Source organism: Colossoma macropomum, unplaced genomic scaffold, assembly GCF_904425465.1.
Source record: "Colossoma macropomum unplaced genomic scaffold, Colossoma_macropomum, whole genome shotgun sequence".
NCBI classification, from domain to species: Eukaryota; Metazoa; Chordata; class Actinopteri; order Characiformes; family Serrasalmidae; genus Colossoma; species Colossoma macropomum.
The window spans coordinates 16,018,732-16,041,715 of record NW_023494798.1 but is presented as its reverse complement, the minus strand read 5'-3'; the positions used below and the strand labels follow the sequence as shown (position 1 = coordinate 16,041,715).

Here is a 22,984-nt window from a genome sequence, read left to right as displayed (position 1 = left end):
TCTCGGCACAAACTAACTAGCTACATAATGAATTACATTCACATTTGATTTTATGTTTTGTTTTGACAGGTTTGAGTCTGTACCGTGGACTTTCACTGTCTGTTTTGATGTCAAGAAATGACATAAATGTGTTAGAAATGTAAAGGATGTTTTTCTCTTTCCACAAAACAAGACTAGGTGCATAACCTTTCATGAAATTTAAATCATAATAATAAATCATCTCCACATGTGCTCATAAACATAAATGTGATATTAATTGGAAGTTCAGAATCTGCATTTTTGACAAGATTTCTTTCTTATTTTTCCCCACAAGCTATGAGTGAGAAATAACTCATACAAAATAATAAGGTTTAATGTAAAAACGAAAAATCACTGATGTAGCATAGGAGATTTTTGACCCCCTGTGCACTCCAGCTGCGTGCTGTGCTGTTGGTGACATCCCATGTGTTGTGCGTGATTATTTAGTGGAGCAGAAAGAGAGGATGTTGGAATTGCACACATGCAGACATGTTAGCGCGCGTGCATGTGTATGTGTGTGTGTACATTTTGCTGGATTGTGAACAGAGAGACCTGCTAGCACATGTGCACCTGTTGTGTAACGCAGCAGTGGCCACACTCCCTTATGTAATCTCCTCATCTGTGTGCTGTGCTCCACAGCTCTGGCATTAGGGACAGCAGGAGCAAACACACACCCACACACACACGCACATATACTGTGCACACACATGATTGTGTATGAACTGGAACATCCTCTTCCTGCTCCGCCGCCATGTCTGTGTGTACACAAACACGAAGAAAAAATGAATCGGTTGGATAAAGCCTGAATTTATTCTCATTCCATGAAATGGTGACAAGAAGATTTGAAAAAAAATGTCAGTATGAGTCTCTTTGGCAGGATACAAAACTCAGTATAATAAAGACCAGTTTATCTGGAAAACAGTATCACAGTAAATAAAAACTATATGTTTATCCAAAATAACTTCCGTTCATTGACTACCCATATGACAAAAACATGTGTGGCAGTTATAACTTCAGTTTATTAGTTATTATCACACCGTATCCCATAAAATAAACCTGGCTTGTCTTTAACCCTTAGAAGTCGCAGTTAAAACCAATGAAAACAAAAGCATGGTGTAATTAGAAACGCCATTGTTTTTTCGCTCATAGTTTATTGAAACAAGCGGAGAATGAGTCTATTCCACATGTCCTCGTACTTAGAAAAGAAGACATTTTAAGATGATTTGGACATGGTGCATAAAGAAATTGTTTTGCGAAAAAAAAAAACATCCTTGACCTTTTTTCCCTGTTTTTGTCATTTTAATAGGATAACAATAGGAATAGGAAAACAAACAATAGTAATGACTTAACTTCTAAGAGATATGTTAAGTAATTGTACACTTGTAAACTGACAAAGAAAACATGTTCTTATTTATTTATTTATTTAATGACTTATTTATTTATTTATTTATCACTGTTGTCTGAACAAAATCTCCAAAATGGTAACTTTACAGGAGAAAGAAAAAACATGAGTCTTTCAATGGAACCAGACGTTTTTCCAAATAATTCTGGGTCGTTTCTTTTGGTCCATTTATCATGAAATTTACACACAATGTAAAGGGCAGCAGGCACTTTCAAATTATGTCAACAACTGAAAAACGACAAAAATGGAGATGTGAGGTTTTGTTTTCCGACAGCAGCGACATGTAAAGCTTGGTGTCACCAAAATCTTTCTTGGGCAGTGTATGTTCACTTGTCTTATGGTATTGAGTATGGTGGTGGAGGAGCTGCTTCTCAGTAATACTAACACATGTGCTTTTCGCTGCTTCATGTGTCAGAGAGAGTGAAGGTGAACGAGGTTGCAGACCCTATGAGCTGTGTGCTGGAGGGCTGCCCTGGCCCCTCTTCTCTTTCTAACTTTGGTAAGCAAACTGTACTGATGAAACAAGCGCTATTAACTCATACTTCACTGTCTCACTGTCTCCTTGCTTTTATGCTGTATTTTTCCTGTCTGGCTAAATTTGGGTAGCCCCTTATAGGTAATGTTCATCATTTTTATATTATTTTTACTTGCACTGAAACTAGTAAATAAATGGGAGTAAATCTATTTGTGGAGCTGTGGGCGTGAGTTTCAAGGTCCTAACATAGTGGAGTAGTATTAGGCCAAGCTGCAGCCTGAATTTTGCTCTAGTTTGGTGCCACTGTAAGACAAAAGAGTCAACCTGTGGATGCTGGGTAAAGTCATAATGGCTGCAGTTAAATTTCCTAAATATAATCTTGAGCAGAAGCAGTAATGTCGTTCAGGAAGCTATAGACAGCTTTGTAATGTATAGTTTTGAGAGTTGGACTGGAGTGGGCTTCAAAAGGATTGCACTGATTCAAAAGAGAAAAAGATGTTCAAAATGTTCTGTGGCTCTGTTCTGATCTCCTGCACTGCTGGGACAGTCAAGTAGTTTTTTTTCCCCGCGTGACCCTACAGTGGTTCCCCATTTGTGAGGTGTGTGTGTATCTCTCTGTCTGTCAGTGAGGGTCTGTCATCTGTCTCTGGTCATTGAGGTTATAGAGTGAAAAATTCTGCAGTGTTGCTGAGGCGATGACCTGTGTGTATGTGTGTGAGTGAGTGTGTGAGGAGATGACTCATGTTCTTTATTCTGAGGTCCTCTGAGTCTCTATAGATCACCTGTGCCTCTGGGTGCCCACACGTGCTCTCTGTCTGTCTCTCTCTCTCTCTCTCTCTCTCTCTCTCTCTCTCTGTCTCTCTCTCTCTCTCTCTCCCTTTCTCTGTCTCTCTCTCTCTCTCCCTTTCTCTGTCTCTCTCTCGCACGATCCCGCTCTCTCTCTCTCTCTCTCTCTCTCTCTCCCCCTCCCTCTCTCTCTCTCTCTCTCCTCCCTCTCTCTCTCTCTCTCTCTCTCCACTCCTGCCCCCCCGTTCTTCATTCCTTCACCCTCCATCTTTTAATACTAACATTTTTTATATCTTTGTCCATCTTTATCCCATTCAACTGTACAACTCTTGTCTTGCTCCCATCTTACTTCCTGAACTGGATCTTTAAAAAGCACATAGTCAGCTATGATTCTTTGCAAGTCATACAATTCATTTGTCAAATGAAGTCTTACAGTTCAGGACAGTGTATCAAAAACATTTAGGATGAAGTTTACACTGCTTTGTTTGACTTTATTTACACAGTAGACTTATATATAAACAAATGCCTTTCAAAATATTCTTATGTGTGGGTGTGTGTCTGTCTGTTCTGCAGGGGAGAAAGAGGATGAGGATGAAATGGAACGAGTGTGTGAAACTCTGCTCATGTGTATTGTAACGGTGTTGAACCACGGGCTGCGGAACGGAGGCGGCATCGCTGACATTCTCCGCAAGCCCTCGAAAGACGTAAGAGACAACAACATTCCATCAAAGCAAAAACACAATTCTTTATGAAAACTTATACCAGTAATAGCACTCAGCTAAAACTTGCTACTGTATGTGTGTATTGTGTATTTGTATTTCTGTATACTGTAAATGTATATGGATTTAAATATCATTGCTATTGTGTGAACACCTTACGCCTTAGTTTTTTGCACAAACTTGAAGCTCCAGTTACCGTTTGTAATGTATGTATGTATGTATGTATGTATGTATGTAGATTTTTTTAGTTAAAAAGTTAAAAAAATGCATGATGTGTCCAAATTCAGTGAGTAATCGTGTTAAATAACCATGATCTCTATATTGACCAAAATAATCATGATTATGATTTTTGCCATAATCGAGCAGCCCTACTCTGTGGTAGTCCTGTAGGGGTCTGACCATTAAATAACAGGGTGAAAAGGGGCTCACAAAGTATGCACAGAAATGGAGAAATGGAAATGGAATTCCGCTGCTAGAAAAATCCCTCTAATGTATTAACTCTGAATCCACCCACCACTTTACAAATATACTCTTTTGTGTCTGTAGAATGATGAGTGCACAGAGTAGCCAGCTATCACTAAATGGCCATTGAGCTGAGGGCATTAGGGAAGTTCGTTTTTGGATAGTTTGTGTGTAGTTGCTTGCCAGATGTGGGGACTGCTTAAAGAGATGAAATTCTACTTGATCTAGACCATTTAATCCTTAAAGAAGTATATGAGCACAAAATCCACCTCCTCTCATCTTGTACCTCTTGTCCTCATCCTCGGTAGGAGCCTATGTTTGCAGCTCGTGTGGTGTATGACCTGCTGTTCTTCTTCATTGTCATCATCATCGTGCTGAACCTCATCTTTGGTGTGATCATCGACACGTTTGCTGACCTGAGGAGTGAGAAGCAAGGCAAAGAGGAGATTCTGAAGACCACCTGCTTCATCTGTGGTACGTCTCAGGACTGGAAAGTTGTCAGCATCAGTTTCACTTGCATTAATTTAAGTATTTAAGGTAAAGGTTTTATATTGTAGTGAAGATGACAAACAACGAGAGAGGCAAAGCTACAGCTGAACCCGAAACAAAGCTCTTAGTTAAAATAACACTGACAGACAGGCTAACGTTACTAGCAAAAGTTCGGTCTGAGCTTCAACTGCACAGTGGACACAATTAGGGTGGCAGTCACAATATCAACTAACTTACATTAGCAATAGGGCTGGGAATCTTTTGGCACCTCACGATTCGATTCGATTACGATTCAGAGGGCTGCGATGTGATTATAAAACGATTACCGATGCATCTTGATGCATCTTTTTTCTCTATACAGGATTTCTATCTTCCTACTGTCTGAGGACTTGGTAGTTTTAAAGCAAATTATTTGTAATGATCCATAATGTAAATGCATTACGGATCATTACAAATACTTTGCTTTAAATATCTAAAATATCTTTTATTAATAAATCAAATGGAAGTGATGTGGCAAGTGAACTAGAAGGCTCTCATTCAGAGACGCTGCTGCCACTCATCTGCGATAAAATGCGCTGTTACCCTGAAATACGATCCAGTGGTAATGGGTGTCCACGTAGCACGTTACAGCCATCCTTCCCGTTTTCTTTAGTGATCTTATAACTTCGGTTTTGGTCTCGTTGTAGAGAGTGGGGGAGGGTATTTTCGAGACTGGACGCTGAATCTCGGCTCCAAAGTGTGCAGCATAGCGCGAAAGCCCTGGTTCTCAACGACTGAGAGCAGACAGCAGACAGCATTTGGAGGACTTATCCGCATTTATAAGCAGCGCGGTTGGTTAAATCTGCAACGAGAGTTAAAAAAAAGTTGCGAAAATGAACTCGCTTCTCTTTTGAATTTTCCCGTTCCACCTTAAATGGTGCAGCAGTTACATTCAGCGTCTAAGGCAGAATTTAAGGTGAAACGGGAAAATTAGAACGAGAAGCTGGCGAATGAGAAGCGACCTCAGCTTCGTAAAACAGCCGGACGCTGAGACATTTTACAAGAAACTCTTCTAGTTTTGAAGAAAAGTTTTCTGGCGGAGATGGGAGGAAAGTGGCTAAAGCTGAAGCTTAACGCAGAGCAGAGTAAATCTGCGCTCTCGTTTATATTTTTAGCCCATACTACGACATTAACACATACTGGACATTAAATGTTGTGGCTCCCAAGGTGGTTTGTTGAAAGGACAAAATGGCTCTTCTTAACATTTGGGTTGTGACTCCTGATCTAACCTGGCTTTAATGCAGAGGGAGCCGGTCGGATTTCTCACTCATCCAGAAGTGTTTTTGTGTGTGCCGCCACAGACTGTGCGGGCGCTGCACTTACCCACTTCCAAATTCCGCCTTTTGCGTTCCGTCAACATTACGTTATAAATTAAATATTTAGAAAATCGATTTTTGACATTTGTGAATCGATTCAGAATCGTTCACGTCCGCATCGCGATGCATCTAAGAATCGAGTTTTTCCCGCACCCCTAATTAGCAATATTAACTAATAAGTTCTACTTCAGTTATCGTTTTGTGGTTAGGAGCAGAGAAAACAAACATTTGTGAGGCTTGCTGCAGAATCTCTTCACAGGCACAGAAATACTACAAGTGATGGATGATTTAAGGCTCATTTCATTCATTTTAATTTCAGTTTGTGTTTTCCAAAAAAAAAAAATTCCACTCTTTCACGTACCTCCATAGCTGACTCTCTGTTCTCTCACTGTTCATACACTTCTTCAGCCTCATAGCTGATCGGGGGTCAGGAGTTATGACGCTGCTGCAGCTGGGAATCTTTGATAGACTACTATTTGGTGCTAAATGATCACTGCAGACCACTGCTGCTAAGGAAACGCTCTGCCTAGTTAATTGAGGCACACAGAATCTTTACTTTTTGCCATGTTTTTGTCATTTTTTAACATTGTGAAACAGAACGTGAATGTGAAAGTTGAAAGTGCAAACACAAATCCCTTAATAGAAAATTAAAATCAAATGTAAATGTAATTAAGTACATAACTAGCTATGTAAATAATTATGCAATTACTTAATTAGCTTTAATAATTATGTACAGCAATAATAATTTGTCAATAATAATTTGACTGTGGTTGGTTGGCTGCACCTGTAGTGGTTGTAGTTACATTTGTGAATCATGGCTATGACAGTGCAAGTAGTAGATGAAGACAGATTGAAGCTGAAGCTGAAATTAAAACAGATTGTGACCTGTGTGCTAACAAAAAAATCTGTCCATGAAATAGTATTAGTTTGTTTTTGGTGACTTGATGAGTAGAATGTGCACTCTTGCAGGACTGGAGAGAGACAAGTTTGACAACAAGACAGTGTCTTTCGAGGAGCACATCAAGTCTGAGCACAATATGTGGCACTACCTGTATTTCCTGGTGTTGGTGCGAGTGAAGGACCCCACTGAGTACACAGGTCCTGAAAGCTACGTGGCCCAGATGATCAAGGTGAGTCACTGACGTTCTTTTCTGTGGTTTGTCACATTTCAGTTTGATCCTGTGCATTTATGCATGTGCACGCTGGCCATCAAAAGTTTGGGGACACTAGGGCTCCAGACTAATTAACTATTAAATAACTATTTTTTCTCCACTTCTTTGTTTACGTCTTAATTCTTTTGAGCTTTTGTACTGCTGTATTATGGATTTAAAAAACAGCAAGATTATAGAATCAGATACATAGAATACATGCTTAGCACACAGATACACTCAGACACGCAGAGCACACAAACACATCTATGATCCATAAATACACTTATGCACACAAATATGAATATGTGTAGCAAAAGGTCTGTAACTAAATATATGATGTTTTAAAACATCACTTTATTGTTTGCAATGAACTGCAGTCACAATGTAAAACAAATCACTATAAATTCAGGTTTGTATCCAAGTTTTCTTGCAATGATTCTTAAAATGTTTATATATTTATACTGGAATGTTTTTTTTCTTCAGAACCAGCTTAATAGAGAATAGAGAAAGAAATAGCTCATAAACAGTAATTATAAATAATTATTAACATTTGATTTATCGTCAAGAGAGACTGTAAAACTCCAATATACAAAGTAAAAAAAAAAAAACTTGAATGTCTGTTACATCCTTTAATTGTCCATTAGATGGACAATTAAAATGCTTATATATGTGTAAATATTAGGTTGATGCTAATATTACATAGGAATTCCTGTTGACTGGCTAATGAAAATTAGCGTTATGCTAGCGGTAGTGAAAACTTTCCAATACACACTTCATGACCCATGTGTTTCTCCCCTTTTGATGCAGATTGGGCAGTTCTAATCTTGGGTAGCAAGCAATTATATAAGCAGGACCCTCAACAGTCACAAAGATATGATTTGTCCCACCAACACAGCTTTAACAAAATTGTGTTTCCCCATGGTCTCTCTGTTGGGAGCAGAAAAAGAAAGCTAACGATGAGCAAAAACTAGCCTAGTAAGCATAACTGTGATCTGTCGAGCTTCCTCATCTGTCTGCCTGTGATCTGTCTGTTCATTTGTTTGTCTGTTCATCCTTCGTCCATCTGTTTAAAAGCTGGATAATATTTTTAGTTTTTAACCACAGACATAGCGGGGATAGTTTACAATATGACCTGCATATGTAGAGCCCATTTCACTTCCTGTTTGCGCCATTGTGTTTTGTGTTTTCTTGCTTCAGTGACGTAGCGGTCTGGGAGTGCTGTCAAGTGTGCATGCTCATCTAAGTATTAGGACTGTGCCCAGGTGGTTGTCAGATAGGTCTGATCAGCTGTTTGAGTAGTATTTTATGAAACTTTTTTTATTCAAACTTTCCTGGATATTTAACATAACACTCAGTTTTGGTATTATACAAACATTTTTAATCTTTTACAGTATGTTCCTTAAGGCACTGTAGGTCAAAGAAAAGAAAGAAAGCATTGTAATTTATTAAAAGCGCATTAAAAAGCTATATTTTGATGGGAAGTGTAATAATGTGTGTTTTCAGGTGAGTTTTAGTAAACCATTTAAAGGGATTTTTGAATGTTCTCTTCATGAGCATAACTGTCTGTATTAATGGGTCAGACAAAACAAGACATTATCTCTTCATATTAATACACTTCTATTAATGCTGCAGGTAGCTGAATGTGCGTATATGTGCAGTAAAAGCTGTGTGTGCTTGTTCACACACAGGACCTGGTCTTGCTCATGCTGTCTCACGGTGCATATGTGTCGTAGTGATTAGTCACTGCTTAAGGAGGCAGCTGATGCTAGTGAATGAAGGTCTGGAGAGAATGAGATTTACTCACTCCTTACTCGTTAACACATTTTGTGGAGCATTAATTGAAAATGACGTCTTTTAATCGACTAGTTACTGCGTTCAAAAAGTGGAATTGTGTTGCTGTTCAGTATGTTTCTTAAAGAATTCTATTGATTTTTCAAAATGTATGCATAATTATACAGTTAAGATGTCAACAAAGTCATTCAAATTGGTTTAATGTGAAATGCACCGCTCTAGGGAAAGTTCCTGAATCAGAATTGTTCACAGTGGTGGTGATAGGAACCAGACATCTGAACTGTGGCTTAAAGCTACCTCAAAGAAGAGTTGTTACATGAAGAAGTTATAAATACACTGGCTGGTGCCATTAACCACATAAATCAATAATAAAATAAAATATTGTTTTACAATAGCTTTAATAAAGATAAGGTGGAGTGGTACATGCAGGTTATTGTAAGGCAAAAAAGTACCCAAAGAATTTTTACAGCTCTTTTACCATTATTACCTTCAAAAGACACAATTATTTTCACTAGTTGTTTTGGTTAGCAAATAAATGGCCATTAATGTTGTGACCTCTGGTTCCTATTGCCACTGCTGTAAAGATACCCGAGCTGGCAAGTTCTCACCCATTGAATTATACAGAAATGTAGAAAAATCAAGGGAATTCCTCTTTAACTGGTGCTGTACATTTGAATCATGCACATACCTTGACTTGTTTAGTGCTAATGTTCTCCCGTATGCTAACTTTTTCTTTGTAAAAGCGAGAAACCTAAGTGGAATGACCTGGTGGGTTGTCTTAAGTAGGTATAGAAGATGAAAAGAGAAAACGCGAAGAGTTTTTGCCTGTTTGATGTATGGAATATGAGTTTATACTTATCTGAATGGGGTACGGTGGATGGAATGTCTCACGTTGTAAGTGTGGCAGATAAATTGTCACTACTTCACACAGTAAGGCTTTTATATAAGCTGTAAAGATGTAACAGATCTAAACACTGAAAAAGCAGTGTTAATTTCTTACGTAAATTGTAAGTCACTGAAAAAAAAATTTGTGAGTCACTGATGTGCTAGTAGAGAATAGACACTGCCTCACATCTGTAGTCATTTGTATTCCGTTTTTCAAAGAAAGCTGCAGGGATATTTCTCGACACATCCCAAGTTCAGTATTAGAAATTGGTGGCATTTTCTGCTGCTCATGATCCATGTGATCCTAAACACATTCAGTGATGTTGGGGTCTGGACTCTGCAGTAGGCAATCGGTTGTTCTGAGAACACAGAAGCTTTCTGATTACACTTGATTCTCAGTGAAGGCTTCTTGACATCCTTTCAGGCTCATTTTCTCCTGTCTCTCAAAGAAGGAAAATCTTAAGTATTTTTAAAACATTTTCAATATCTAACATTTTGCAAGGTGGTTGTTTTGAGTGGAAATTACATAAATGAGTGGTGGTTTCTCACTTTTGCTCAGTTGTTTTCATTTGTTTTTATTTATTTTTATTTTATTTTTTGTAATTAAGGATACAATGGAAATGTGAGATGAGGTTTTCCCATTATTTTGACAATTTTTCATAGTGTATATATAACTATGTATGTGTGTATGTATATATATGTATATATATATATATATATATATATTCTGCAGAATGCACACACACACACGAACACACCACACACACACACACAATGAGACAACGAGAGATTGGGGTGTGTGTGTGTGTGTGTGTGAGAGAGAGAGAGAGAGAGAGAGAGAGAGAGAGAGAGAGAGAGAGTGTGTGTGTTAATTATCACACAGACTGGAGAGAGTGAGCAGGTACTGCAGCAGCCACAGCAGTGTTATATAACCCATCTCAAGTGGCCCGCTAATAGCTCAGCCCTTCCTCACACGTGCTCTCCTGTCCCACACACACACACTCTGTCTCTCTCTTTGTCTCACACACACACTCACACTCACTCACACACACACGCACACACACACACACACCCCTGCCCAGCCACTCATTATCACACAGTGAGTCAGGCATCTCCTAGGCAACACCGTCGTCATGCACCGTTGGCGGCAGCAGGAGGAGGAGGGGGAAGACGCCGGGCCCCTGGACTCGTGATCAGCCGCACAGTGCAAAGGTCACTGACTCTCAGTGGGATATCTCACTCTCTCGTTTGCTCTCTCTCTCTCTTTTTTCTCTCTCTATTTCTCTATCTCTCTCTCTCTACCTTTCTCTCTCTCTCTTTTTTTTCCCACATACATTATTCTTTCTGCATCCTTCATTGTAACTACTTGAGAGCCTCACTCTGAATTCTGGGAGCCAAGAAGTGTGCATTTGTGTGTATGTGTGTGTGTATGTAGACATGCATGCAGCTGACTGCTGGAGTGAATGCAGCTCCTGGTCCTGCTAATCAAACTGATTATGGCAATCATGCTGCTATTTCCGGGGCTGGTTTGATGACAGTGCGCTGTAGGTGCTTTTCCGTTCAAAACAGGCAGCTTTATGCTGCCGAGATGAGCCAAAACATGACTGTGATTATGGAGTTTGTCTGTTCAGCTGGCCCACAAGTGTTAATAGCAGTTTGATGGAGGCTGGACATCTCAACTGTTGTGCATGCATGCTTATAGTGAGCTTTTGCCTAGACCCTTGTTTTAGCCCCTAAAACTGCTGGCTTTTTATCGGCTAGTGTCTGTCTCATGTGACATCACTGTATGAGCGCCCCACCATTTTCCTGCTTTCTGTAGATGGTACTGTTTGACGCGAAAAGCCGCTAAAAGGTGTTGGTGTGTAATGCTAAAATTAAACAATGTTTATCAGTTTGGTAAGTGATACTACTAACATTAACTTTTACTTAGCATAAGGCGTCAAAACAAAATAGTACTAATTAACACGATCATTACACTGCAGAGCACTCTGATCCCTGGCTAATGTTTACTGGCTAATATACCTCAGCAAACTAAGCTAACTTCTCTAGTAATGTGTAGATCACTGCACATATACACATATAGTAGTGTCAAAAGGGTAACTAAACAAATTGTTTGAAATAATTTGTCTGGACACCATGTCTTTTTGAGGGTTTTTTCGTATATTTTCACTGTCCAGAGATGAAACAGGAGGTGTCAGTAGCCTGGGGATTACTTTATGCTAAATACACATATGCGTCTCTAAACATTTTTTATTTAGTAGACGCTCCTATCTAGAGCAATTTACAGACACAAGTAGTGTAGTGTAAGGAGTTTTGACCAAGTGGTTTCATTGTTATATCACTGGCGTTTCTGCCTGAACAGGGAAACAAGCCCTGATTTCCCTCGTGTGGGACTGGGACAGTGTGCTATATGTATATGAGACCTCAAACCTAACTTCTTCTGTGCTGTCAGCATAGTCAATCACAGTTCAACAGTGGACGTTTTGATGAATCAAGTTCCTCCTTGCCCTGCGATGGACTGGCGACCTGTCCAGGGTGTATCCTGCCTTCCGCCCAATGACAGCTGGGATAGGCTCCAGCACCCCACCGCGACCCAGAAGGATAAGCGGTTTAGATGATGGATGGATGGAGGTTCCTCACATAATCCAACAGTAGTAGATTATTTTGGTCAAAGTAATGCAGAGCAATACACGTTACATTAATGACTCACAAAAGTATCTTTAATGTATTGCAAATAATACAGTTGCAGTATACAGCAATACTGCATCCATATTATACAGCCCTATTGTTAATCTTAAGGAGGCACGTGTTCACACATACAGTGGGCTTATACCAATTATTCTTGCCATTTGCAACCAAGTTCTACAGTCACCCCTTTCCAAATGGATAAAGAGTCAAATCACTCGCTTTACTTTGCTTAATATACAGCACGTTGCATTTACGTATCCCTACGAAAAAAAAGACTTGACAATTGTCCTCAAGATGTGCCGCGGCTTCTGTGCTGCCGGGATGCACTGTCACTCTACTCGCACACGCTGTGTGAACACGCTAACCTGTTAACATGGGCAAAACGCAAGGCGTTCTGTGTCACTTGCGGAGTTCTATAAATAATTTTGAAGCAGCTATGAAACTAGTATTAGTTTAACTAATTTATGTGTGGGCCCTCATACGAGCTGACAGTATCCTCAGACAGTGGAGCCAAATGAAATCGATCTACTGACGAACACGCTGTTGGCAATATACTTAAACACTGTGCACTAGGCTTGGGCAGTAGGGCGATGTAATCGGACATCGTTGATGGTGGACAAGTATCCCGATGGAGAAGTATAAAGTGCAATAATCACTTTTTTGGGAAAAATACTGAGATAATAAAAGAGGACAAATTAACCATTAAACAGCTTGTAAATATGTTGGGAAATTGGAGTTCACATTTAAGAAGTGTGCAGATAAGAGAGAGAGTGGTTGATATAATCGATAATCTCAGTTTTATAGCTAGAAAATATCGTGGTTATTATTTTTTGATACCACCCAGGCCTACAGTGCATGTCTTAGCACCACTCATCACACTCACCACAGCATCAGGGGTAGGTCTCAGAACAAATGATGTGGTGGTAAGAGGATTTGTTAAGCAAGCTGCACTCAGCACACAACTTTGTTGTTTTGACTGAAAAAGCCTCCAAATAGTTTGGGGTTGAAAGATGCCCAAATACTAATGCAGTATTAGTAGAGTTAGTGGCTGGCCTAGAGTTAGTGGCTGGCTCTGGAATTATTCAGTACTAAACAAATTTCCTGCATGCAGAGTGGGGCCTCATGTCCCTTTTGAGTTAAGATGCTAGCGAGACTGCATGGTGTCTCTTTTAGCGGCTCTCTGGGAGTAGCTTAAATCTTCAGTCTTGCTATTAAAGGGCTATTTCAGATGTTTCACAGTTCAAAGATGTATTAAAACTACTATCAGCTACTTCCCATGTGCACACAAGTGTGTGTGTGTGTGTGTGTGTGTGTGTGTGTGTGTGTGTGTGTTCAGCGGGATTTCCGCAATACCTCTGCTGCTCCCCAGAGCCTAAGCTTACTGCAGTAGTGGAAGGGAGTGAAAGTTAATGAAGACTTCCAGTCCCTCATACTCCCATTGTAGTCTGTGCAGCAGTCTCCTCTCAGCAGCATAGCACCATCCATCTGAGCTTCCTGATAAAATCCAGACAATCCCGCAGAGGTACTGCTCCGCATACTAAACAATTAGGCATATCCTATTCCAGAATATTTTACCCTGATCCCAATTTAAGTCCTTTGCTTTGAGTATTGGCCGATACTAATCTGTTATTTGTTGTATGCAAAAGTTTGGGCACCCCTAGCTGAATTACATATTTTATTGATTTTTAAGTGAAAAGAAGTTAACAACCTCTGCAGCATATTAATACACTGTTAGCTTACATTTTATTAACTTAAAAAAAATGCTCATAGTGGCATTTGCAAAAATTGATATCCTTCCATTTGTAAATTCTCAGAACTTAAGATGTTTGGCTTTATTTGACTCAGGAGGACTGGTTAGGCAGGTAAAGAATGGTCATTAGGAATTGTCTGCTAATGATAGTTCTAGTGCGGAATAAATTCTCTAACTCTTCAAACCTCTTCAAGCTACTTCAATAACCACAGGTTTCTCTAAGCAGCTGGCTGAGGATCTGAAAATAAAGCCAGTTGCCTAGAAAGCAGAAAAAGGCCATAAAAAGATATGAGAGCACTTCCAGCTTGCATTTTCTGCTATCCAAAATAGCTTTAAGAAATGGCAGTTAAGGGGAACTGTGGAACTGTCCAATCGGCAGTCCAAGAAAACTCTCCGATAGAATGACTCGTATGCTGCAAGAAGGCAAAGCAAAACTCCCATAGCAGCATGGACCTGTAGGAACATTTAGCTGACAGGGTTTTTAAAGTTAATTAAATTTAATGTAACTGTGCATTAATATTTGCAAAATGCTATTTTTTAAGATCCACTTAAAAATCAACAAATTTTGTGATTTAGCCGGGGTGCCCAAACTTCTGCAACTGTATTTTCATCATAAATGCGTTGTAAATGCAGACATTTCAGTGTAAATGCAGCTAGAAAAAGTTCAGGTTGCTTCAGTTGCTTACTTTATTTGTAATATTTTAAGTTATATATTTTTAATATTATTTTTAAAATGCTGCAGTAAAACTGTATTTTTGGTGTGTGCATAGTGTTACTCACTTAAAACTGCTGAACCTTATTTTGTCTGCTGTGGTAAATAGAGTGTATTTGGGTAAAATAGGCTTATGAAAGAATCAGAATTGGAATTTGTAGATCAGTTCTAATACTGACCTTTCAGGTCATGTTGAGATATCCCTATAAACTACAGTCTAAACTGTAAATCGTTATGTATCTCATCATTCTTGACCCATCTGATCACTTGGAAAACAGGCTAATATCTTCATAATGTACTGCTGACCTTGTTAAAAAATTTGACATCGCTAATTTCTTCTCGTTGCCGTACATGACAGCTTTTCCCAGAAAGCCTGTCACCCTAATTCCTAGATTTCTCATATCAGCCTTTTGTGCAGTTCACCCCCAAAACCACCACAGCTGCATTCCACGTAAAATTAATTAATCAGAACTGACTTGATTTTAAACGATGCTGGGGTGAGCTGTGTTGACTGTCTGTCTCTGTGTTTTCCTTCATGAGCCGGCAGAAAGAAGCCTGTTGTTTTTGATGTTTGCCTTTCTTGTCCCCCCATCCCCACCCCCTCAAGTCCTCGGGCATCTTGAGGGTGTGAGGGCTGCAGAATGGGCCGATTCATTAGCATCAGCGGTCACAGTCTGCGTTCTGTTCGCCTGTCCCTGTTTAACCCAGCCCTCGAGGCCTCCTCGCTCAATGCCTCTAATGTGGACTTCAGATCCCATAATGCACCATGGCTTGAAACTAATGAAGGGCAATTTTCATGTAAACGTCTAATGTAAATGTTCCATTTATTGGACACTGAAAGCTGGAAAAGAAAGCAGGTCTGTGGCAGTGCAGTTGAGATGCTGGGCTTGAGAGAGGAAGCCCTGTGCCTCAGTGTTCCACTTGTGTCACGGGGGTTGTGGCATGGAAATCTGAAAACAGACCAGATAATGATACGAAGAAGAGCATCATGATGTTAGTAGCTCCTTTGTGTGTGTGTGTGTGTGTGTGTGTTTGTGTGAGAGTGTAAAAATTTGCTTTGTTTAGTGACAAAAGGTGTGAATGGGGTGTATATGCTTGTGCGTATGTGTGCATGTGTGTGTGTGTGTGATTGCATAAGCGAGAGACTCTCTGTTCCCGCTTCTGAAGATGGCCACATCCTGGAACTCGCAGCACCTTTGCAGTGCTCACATCAGCCTGGCTGTGAAAAGCACCTTACATAACTGCATCTGATGAGTGGCTCAGCCATCTCGGTGTTACCTGCTTCTTATCACACTGTCCGTCCACCCTCTACGCACATGCACGCATACTCACATGTACAATAGATGGTCACATTAACGTTTGTACAAATAAAAGTAAACATTTATTCATGGCATGTAAGCCCGTGCACAAAGACAGACTGCGACACTATTATCTTAAAAGGAAAATGACGTCAGGCATCTTTTCATTTGTAGTTCCTGGTCCTGTGGTTAATTATTAGGTAATTTCTCCCCTTAAGCCTGGCCCACACTACTGGATAATCAGGCTGATTTTGAGGCCCCTTTGCAACTCTGGACAATCCCAAAAGGTATCCCAGTTTCAGGCTGGCATTAAATGATTATATGTCCAGATTTTCCTGTGATGTGGGGTGTGTTTAATCCAGTCTTAACTCCTCCTATCTAGTCCAGTTGTGGCTGCCTCGATTTAGAATATTTACAACTTAGCATCCTGTATTATGAAGGAACGCTGAATCTCTCATATGAAACACAATGTTCACATCATACGAGAAAGACAGTTAAGCAATGGGAGACAAGCTAAATGCAGGGATAAAATCACTTTATCTTTACTGATATGTCTTTATATCTTTTCTTATGCTTTTAAGCTGTTAAATGCACACATAACGCAGACATAATATCAGTGGAATCTGTCACTGTGTCACATTTACAACCTCAGTTTGGATTTTAAAAAACCTGCTGTGGAGGCCTGGCGTTATACTCCAGAGGCCTTTTGTTGAGTCTGAACTTTCATTCCTCTTAGAAAGGCATACTTTACATAGTAGTTTCTAAGTAATTCATAAGCATTAAGATTAACAACTCAACTGAATAATATGTTTAAGGTGTTAAACTGTCATTTTAGATGGTTCAGACATGTGCTAGCTTTGTGCTGTAGCTTAGTAATAGCAGCAAGTCTACCACTTTTTCTGCTTAATATTTAACTTTGTGTGTGTCTCTCTCTCTCTCTCTCTCTCTCTCTCTCTGTCTCTCTCTCTTTCGCTCTTTCACTCTCTCTCTCTCTCTCTCTCTCTCTCTCTCTCTCTCTCTCTCTTTCTCTCTCTCTCTCAGGAGAAGAATTTGGACTGGTTTCCTCGGATGCGGGCCATGTCTCTGGTGAGCAGTGAGGGTGAGAGTGAGCAGAATGAAATGCGCTCGCTGCAGGAGAAGCTCGACACCACAGTCACGCTTGTATCACAGCTCTCTGCCCAGCTAGCTGAACTCAAAGAGCAGGTAATGCACACGTTCACCATCACTCTGCAGTCTGCAGTTCTCCCACTCACGCTCTATTCTCCTAGAGCAATAGGCCTCAGCACTCAGTAGAACAGGTTTGTAATGCACACGAAAGAGCATAGAGAAGTATAGATCACTCTCACAGTAGAATATCCTTCTACCTGGGAGGCCCTGCTGTTTGACTGCATCGCTGATGGAGCATCCCAGAGCCCTGCGGCACTCTAGCTTTCTGGAGACACGTCCCGTCTCCTTAGTCACCTGCCTGCCCTGCATGTGATCCCTCACAAACAACACTGGCCTTGTTAGTATGACCCCCAGCAGGGAGAAGTGGGCCTGGTTTTAAATGGGGTGATGTTATGAAAACTGTGGCAAAGCAGAACCGTGAATCTGCCTCTACTTCTGTTTATGGAATTATCATTCTACATGACAGTTGTTGTTAAGGTGCACCGAAATGGAATTTCTGGTCTTTGTTGTTGCCAGCTCCAGCGAGAATAAACAATACTTTAGCTTGAAGAAGTAAGCGCACCTTATGAAAAATCTAGACTCTTCAACAAATTCGGAAATACAGATATCAAGTCTTCATTTGAACAGTGTTGATAGTTAAAGGTGATATAATTTAACAAGTGACACTTAGAATTAACATATTTGACATACTTTATGTAATAGAAATAAACAGTAATGCAATTTTCTTATGTGGAAAATGTAAGTACATATATCCTACCCTATATATCACTACTTAAAACGTATCAATTTGAAATAAGGTGCACCCGAGAATATCTGGTCTGGTTTGCTCTTTGTTATAGGAGTGTGCTGTATTATTATGACTAGATCAGAAGAGCTCTCTGAGGCCTTCAGAAAAAAAGTTGTAGATGTTTATGAATCTGGCAAGATCATCTTCAAATGCAGAAGATTTAAAACCACTGCCAACTTGTACCAGGCCAGGCCGCCCCAGCAAATATAACCTGACCATACATAAGCAGACCATAAGATGATAAGAAGCCACTAAGAAGCCCAAAATTTAGTCACCGGATCTGCAGGTGGCTCTTGTGACTGTTGATGTGAAAGTGTGTGAATCTACCATTTGAAAAAGGCTGCACAAATTTGACCTACATGTGAGGTGCGCCAGGAGGAAGCATTTGATGTCTAAAAAGTACCTCGGGGTAAGACTAAAGTTCGCTAATCAATATCTAGGCAAAGACCAGGACTTCTGATAATTCGATTTTCCATTTATCAGTAAATAATCTATCAGCTGCCGATATATTAGGCCCCGCTGGTTGCCGCTAATTCTTTGAACAACTTTGAAAAGCATACATACAGATATTGACTTTATGGTGGAGCCCATCCATCAAGTTAGGCAGTCATGCCCAGTAAGTAGGGGATGGGCTGTATGTTGAGTTCTGCCAGCAGCCCTTTTGATTCCTGGTGGTCACGCGCTGAGGCCTGACTGTAATTCCCCTGGCCATTCTAGATGTTAAGTAACTTATTAAAGCGATTTCTGTCTCAGCGGCCAGGCCTAATTAAACAGACCCTCCTCACCTCTCTGCTCCAGCCCTGCTGAATTACAGCTGAGCCAGAGCAGGCAGGACAGCGAAATTGCCCAGCAGAGTATGAACTCTGTCCATGCACGTACTGTACATTCCAGCACTGCACAATTCTGCAGTGTTTACTGATGGCTCGCAGATCCCCCATGCATGTTTAATGAATATTTAGGCAAACCTACAAGCTACCTGACTTCACTGACAGAAAATGATCTGCAGTTGTATACATAGTGCATGAAACCTTTGCATCTCTGAACCCGTAACAAGGTTTTCATAACATGGTCATGTTCTAGCTTTCATTGTTTTTAGTCATAAACAAATTCAGACTGTCATTCTTATATGAAGTGCAGTTAGCATAAGACAGGTTAAAGTCCAAAGATACTAGCTGCTAATGCTAGCTTCCTCTTATTTTTTAGGGTAAATAGATGGCTGGTGAGTTTTAAAACAGCTAATCAGATTAGTGATATTTTTGTTCACTTATTTTTTACACCATTTTAAAATACGAGCTGGTCTTTTATTTCATGATAAACCAGTGAATCGAAAATGATTCCAAGAGACTTGGAATACAATCTTGTTGCATTAACATATAAAAACCCCTTTTTCCTTTTCTTGTAAAGTTGCTGTTTCTGAGATACAATATTGTGTTACCAAAGCCTGTCACAAAAACTACAACAACAAAAAAAACTAGAAGCATTTGCCTTTCAAAATGTATATTGGTCCATTTGTCATGTCATGTTTGCACAAGGGTTTGCACACAACTATTCATTTCAACAAGTTCACTAGTCATTTGGAAAATTAGTTGTCTAATCGTCATTATCATGGTGTTCCAGTAGTGTTAGTAGCTAGTTTGCTAATAGGGGCTGAAGCTAGTGGCAGATGCTGCAGTTTGAAGTGTCCGAGTTTCCCACAAAAGTGCCCACAGAGGTACACAGACCGTCTAATGTAAACTGTGCACTAAAATCACCACAGGTCTCAGAATCTCACTTCACACTATCCACTGTCCATGCTTCTGGTTTTATAAGTCTGATGGGAAACGAACAGTTGTTTTATAAGCAAAATTCAGAGCTTGAACTAGGAAACATTCACTTTATCCCATTTTTTGTATAACAGTCAAATGGCCTCTTCCTGTCAAAGTCAGTGGTTCTCAGAACCTACACAGTCTGGCTTACAAGGCTGTATTTCAGCATAGTCGTACACAGCTTGTACTGGAATTGGTTTCATCTACTGTAGTATGTTCATCTTGTGTAGTACTTATTCTTGGTGTTCCAAACTTTATTTTTATTGCTTTTTTTGCAAACATCTTTCCAGCCAAGTGTTCTTGCGTACAGATTGATCTTTATGGGTGCTGGGATAAGAGCTGTGTGTAGTCTGTTCTCTTGGAATCAGTATTTTATCATAACTTACCTCTCCTGTAATGAAGGACATTTTAAAATGTATTCCATTCCTGCAAGAGTCATGTTTTCAGACTTCAAAGGCCTGAAAATCTAAAAGAAATCCTTGCCCTATATTCTATATTTCTACTGCACTGAGCTTGCCTCTGAGGGCTGAGCAGATTGATGGAATGGCCTCTTTCTTTCTCTCTGTGTGTGTGTGTGTGTATCTGTGTGCACGTGTAGATGACGGAGCAGAGGAAAAACAAGCAGAGGATGGGCTTCCTGGGTCCGCCACAAGCAAACCATCATATGCCCCCAGCACACTGAGAGCAGGACACAAGAACATCACACACACGCACACATGGACGTTCACACCGTTAGCAGCACTACTCTCATCTCATCACACTGCCATCTCATCTCAGCTTCCTCCATAACCTGATCACTGTTCACTTCTGACCTTCACCTTCTCCACGCGTGAAGAAGTGTGTCAGTCGAGCGGAAAGGCATTGTTATGTCCACTGAGATTCCACTGTAGAGCAGATCTCTTATGGAAGTGGTGTCTGTGAAATTTTAACTATAAAGTGTTAGTCATGTTTTAATTGTCATTCTGTTTTATTGCAGTCTTACCTTTTGACAGTAACTGGCGCAGTAATGTAACTCAAGGTGAACTTCAGTATGTAGCTGGAGTTGCTTCCGAAGTGCCTTAGAGCATAGTCTTAAACTTATTAGAACTGCTGACTAAAGTGTCCTTCATGTCCTTTAGACAGAAAGAGACTGTAGAACTGGAAAAAAAACACCTCATCTCATGTCCCAGTCGAAGCCAGCAAAGCGCTGCCGTCGGCACTCATTTGGTTTCAGTCGTTTTTGTACGTTTTTACAGCTTTGTCTTTTTGAAAACTTATACTGTGCCTGCCATGCAAATCACTGCACCAGACGTACCTTTGTAAAAACTTTGTACAAAAAAGAATAGAGCAAACCTATATTTGTTTATGAATGATGACTAGGTGAATGTACTCAGCTGAAGAGCGAATGCTAGATTGGTACATTATACTGTTGTGGATGAAACTCGCAGGCATTGTTGAAAGACCCTGCTTGTGTAACTAAATATTGATTTCTGCAAATCAATCAGTTCACAGGAACAACTTTTATCCTACTGTCAAATCTGAATGTGCTTTCCAGGGGAAAACCTACTAATAGATCATGTGAAAAGAGATTAGAAGTCACCTTAATTCTTTTTCTTTCTTTTTTTTGGGTGAATTTGCACAAATGACTCATGCCAGCAATGAGAGTTATATGTACGTCAGAAGAAAAGACTTTTGTTATCTTCTTAAAGGAGGGTGTATTTTATGTGGTCAGAATACTGTAATAAATATGTATGAATGTGCATGACTGTCATGTGACTTGAATTCCATGGTGCACCTGCCAAAAAACACAGTTGTGTGTTAAGTCACCTACAAAATAACCCACACTTGACCATGTGACATTTACCCCCTCTGAGTATTTATAGACACGAGTTCCGCCTCTCTCAAGGCAGTGGTAAATGATTAACATCAGTAAACGTAAACCTGCTGTTAGCCATCATATCTGCCGGGGTTATGAAGTGGCCTGTGAGGATTGCAGAATGTTTATTGTTATTATCACGTGTTTTGTCCAGGAGAAGCCAAATGACCAGAATTGCCTCCCTGTCGAGTGATTTGTTCGAAACTCTTTCCAAATCAGCAGAGAAAGAATGAAGTTGCTTCATGTATTTAACCTGTCCACTTTGGAAAACATGTACAATATTCCACACTCACAGAGCCCTGAAAAGTCTGCTTCCTGAAATCATGTGTTTGGGGTTAGTAATGCATGGTACGTGTTGTGTGTGGGTAGGGGGCCTGGCATGCTTCCAGAAATGGCAGACTGGTACGTGAGGCCCGTGGCTGCTCGTGCTGTCTCTGTGACACCAGTTAAATTTAGCCCCTGACTGAGCTAGTAGCACCAACAGCTGTCATTTAAGCAGGAGAAAGTCTAGCTTTTCTAGAAGGCTCCATCTGGAAGGAGAAGACAGTGGGTGGCAACACTGGACTCAAGCGTACACTGGCTAGCTGTGTGAATAGGGTCAGGAACTGAAGTTGTATTCAAACTGTCATACAGACCATGCGTACTTAGGTCATACATGTTTTTTGTGTCTAATTTCATTAGGCTCTTAAAGTCAGGTGGAGCGACCACCATATACACAGATTAAGTAAACTATTACAGTCATTTATTCATTTACAATTTGAAATAGTTTGACATGGTTTTATATTTAAAATCTTCGAGATCATAATGTTGACAAAAGGACAGCTTTCAATGTACTTATCATAGATTCTGATAACTCAGATGTCATACAGCACAACCAGCAACAAAGAACTTTTATTCTGGCATGCTTTTAAGACCGAATAGGCTGGGTATTGCACCATAAAGATTTCAAGTGACCTTTATGGTGCAAGGCCAAGGTCAGTAGCCATTTCACAAGTATTGAACAAATGTCATTTTTGAGTCATGAATAGGCTGGTTCAGTTTACCAAGTCAGATGGTTTGACCTCAGGATGACCGTGGACATGTGTTATTATTATTAAAAAAGTTTATTTATTAGAAAGAATTTATATACAAGCTTGTTGAAAGACAATGACTAGTTTATACATATTTTTAGTCAAAGATAACTTTAAATTATACTATTTTCTATTGATGTCTGGTTGTGCCACCTGACGTTTTCTGAGTGGTAAAATTGATGATGCTGTTTAAAAATGATTTCATAACATTAGAAATGCTATGAAACAAATTTCAGTATTTTGATTGAACAAATTTCAGTACATTTGATTTTCAAGAATACAAAATGCAGATCATATCCCTTTTAATAAGAAATTTTGC

General features: G+C 39.9%; 1 protein-coding gene across 2 annotated transcripts in view; it reads left to right on the top strand.

The window, feature by feature from the left end:
• Window positions 1-22,984, top strand: part of itpr2 (inositol 1,4,5-trisphosphate receptor, type 2) — a 95,270-nt gene extending 72,286 nt beyond the window's left edge. Inside the window, exons 52-57 of one of the 2 annotated variants that reach the window (XM_036585081.1) lie at window positions 1,836-1,919; window positions 3,255-3,385; window positions 4,171-4,336; window positions 6,676-6,836; window positions 17,023-17,184; window positions 20,339-22,984. In XM_036585081.1, the coding sequence (XP_036440974.1) occupies window positions 1,836-1,919; window positions 3,255-3,385; window positions 4,171-4,336; window positions 6,676-6,836; window positions 17,023-17,184; window positions 20,339-20,422 (788 nt within the window). In that variant the 3' untranslated portion in view covers window positions 20,423-22,984. The remainder of the gene's footprint in view (window positions 1-1,835; window positions 1,920-3,254; window positions 3,386-4,170; window positions 4,337-6,675; window positions 6,837-17,022; window positions 17,185-20,338) is intronic. The other variant, XM_036585082.1, reaches the window with a different exon arrangement.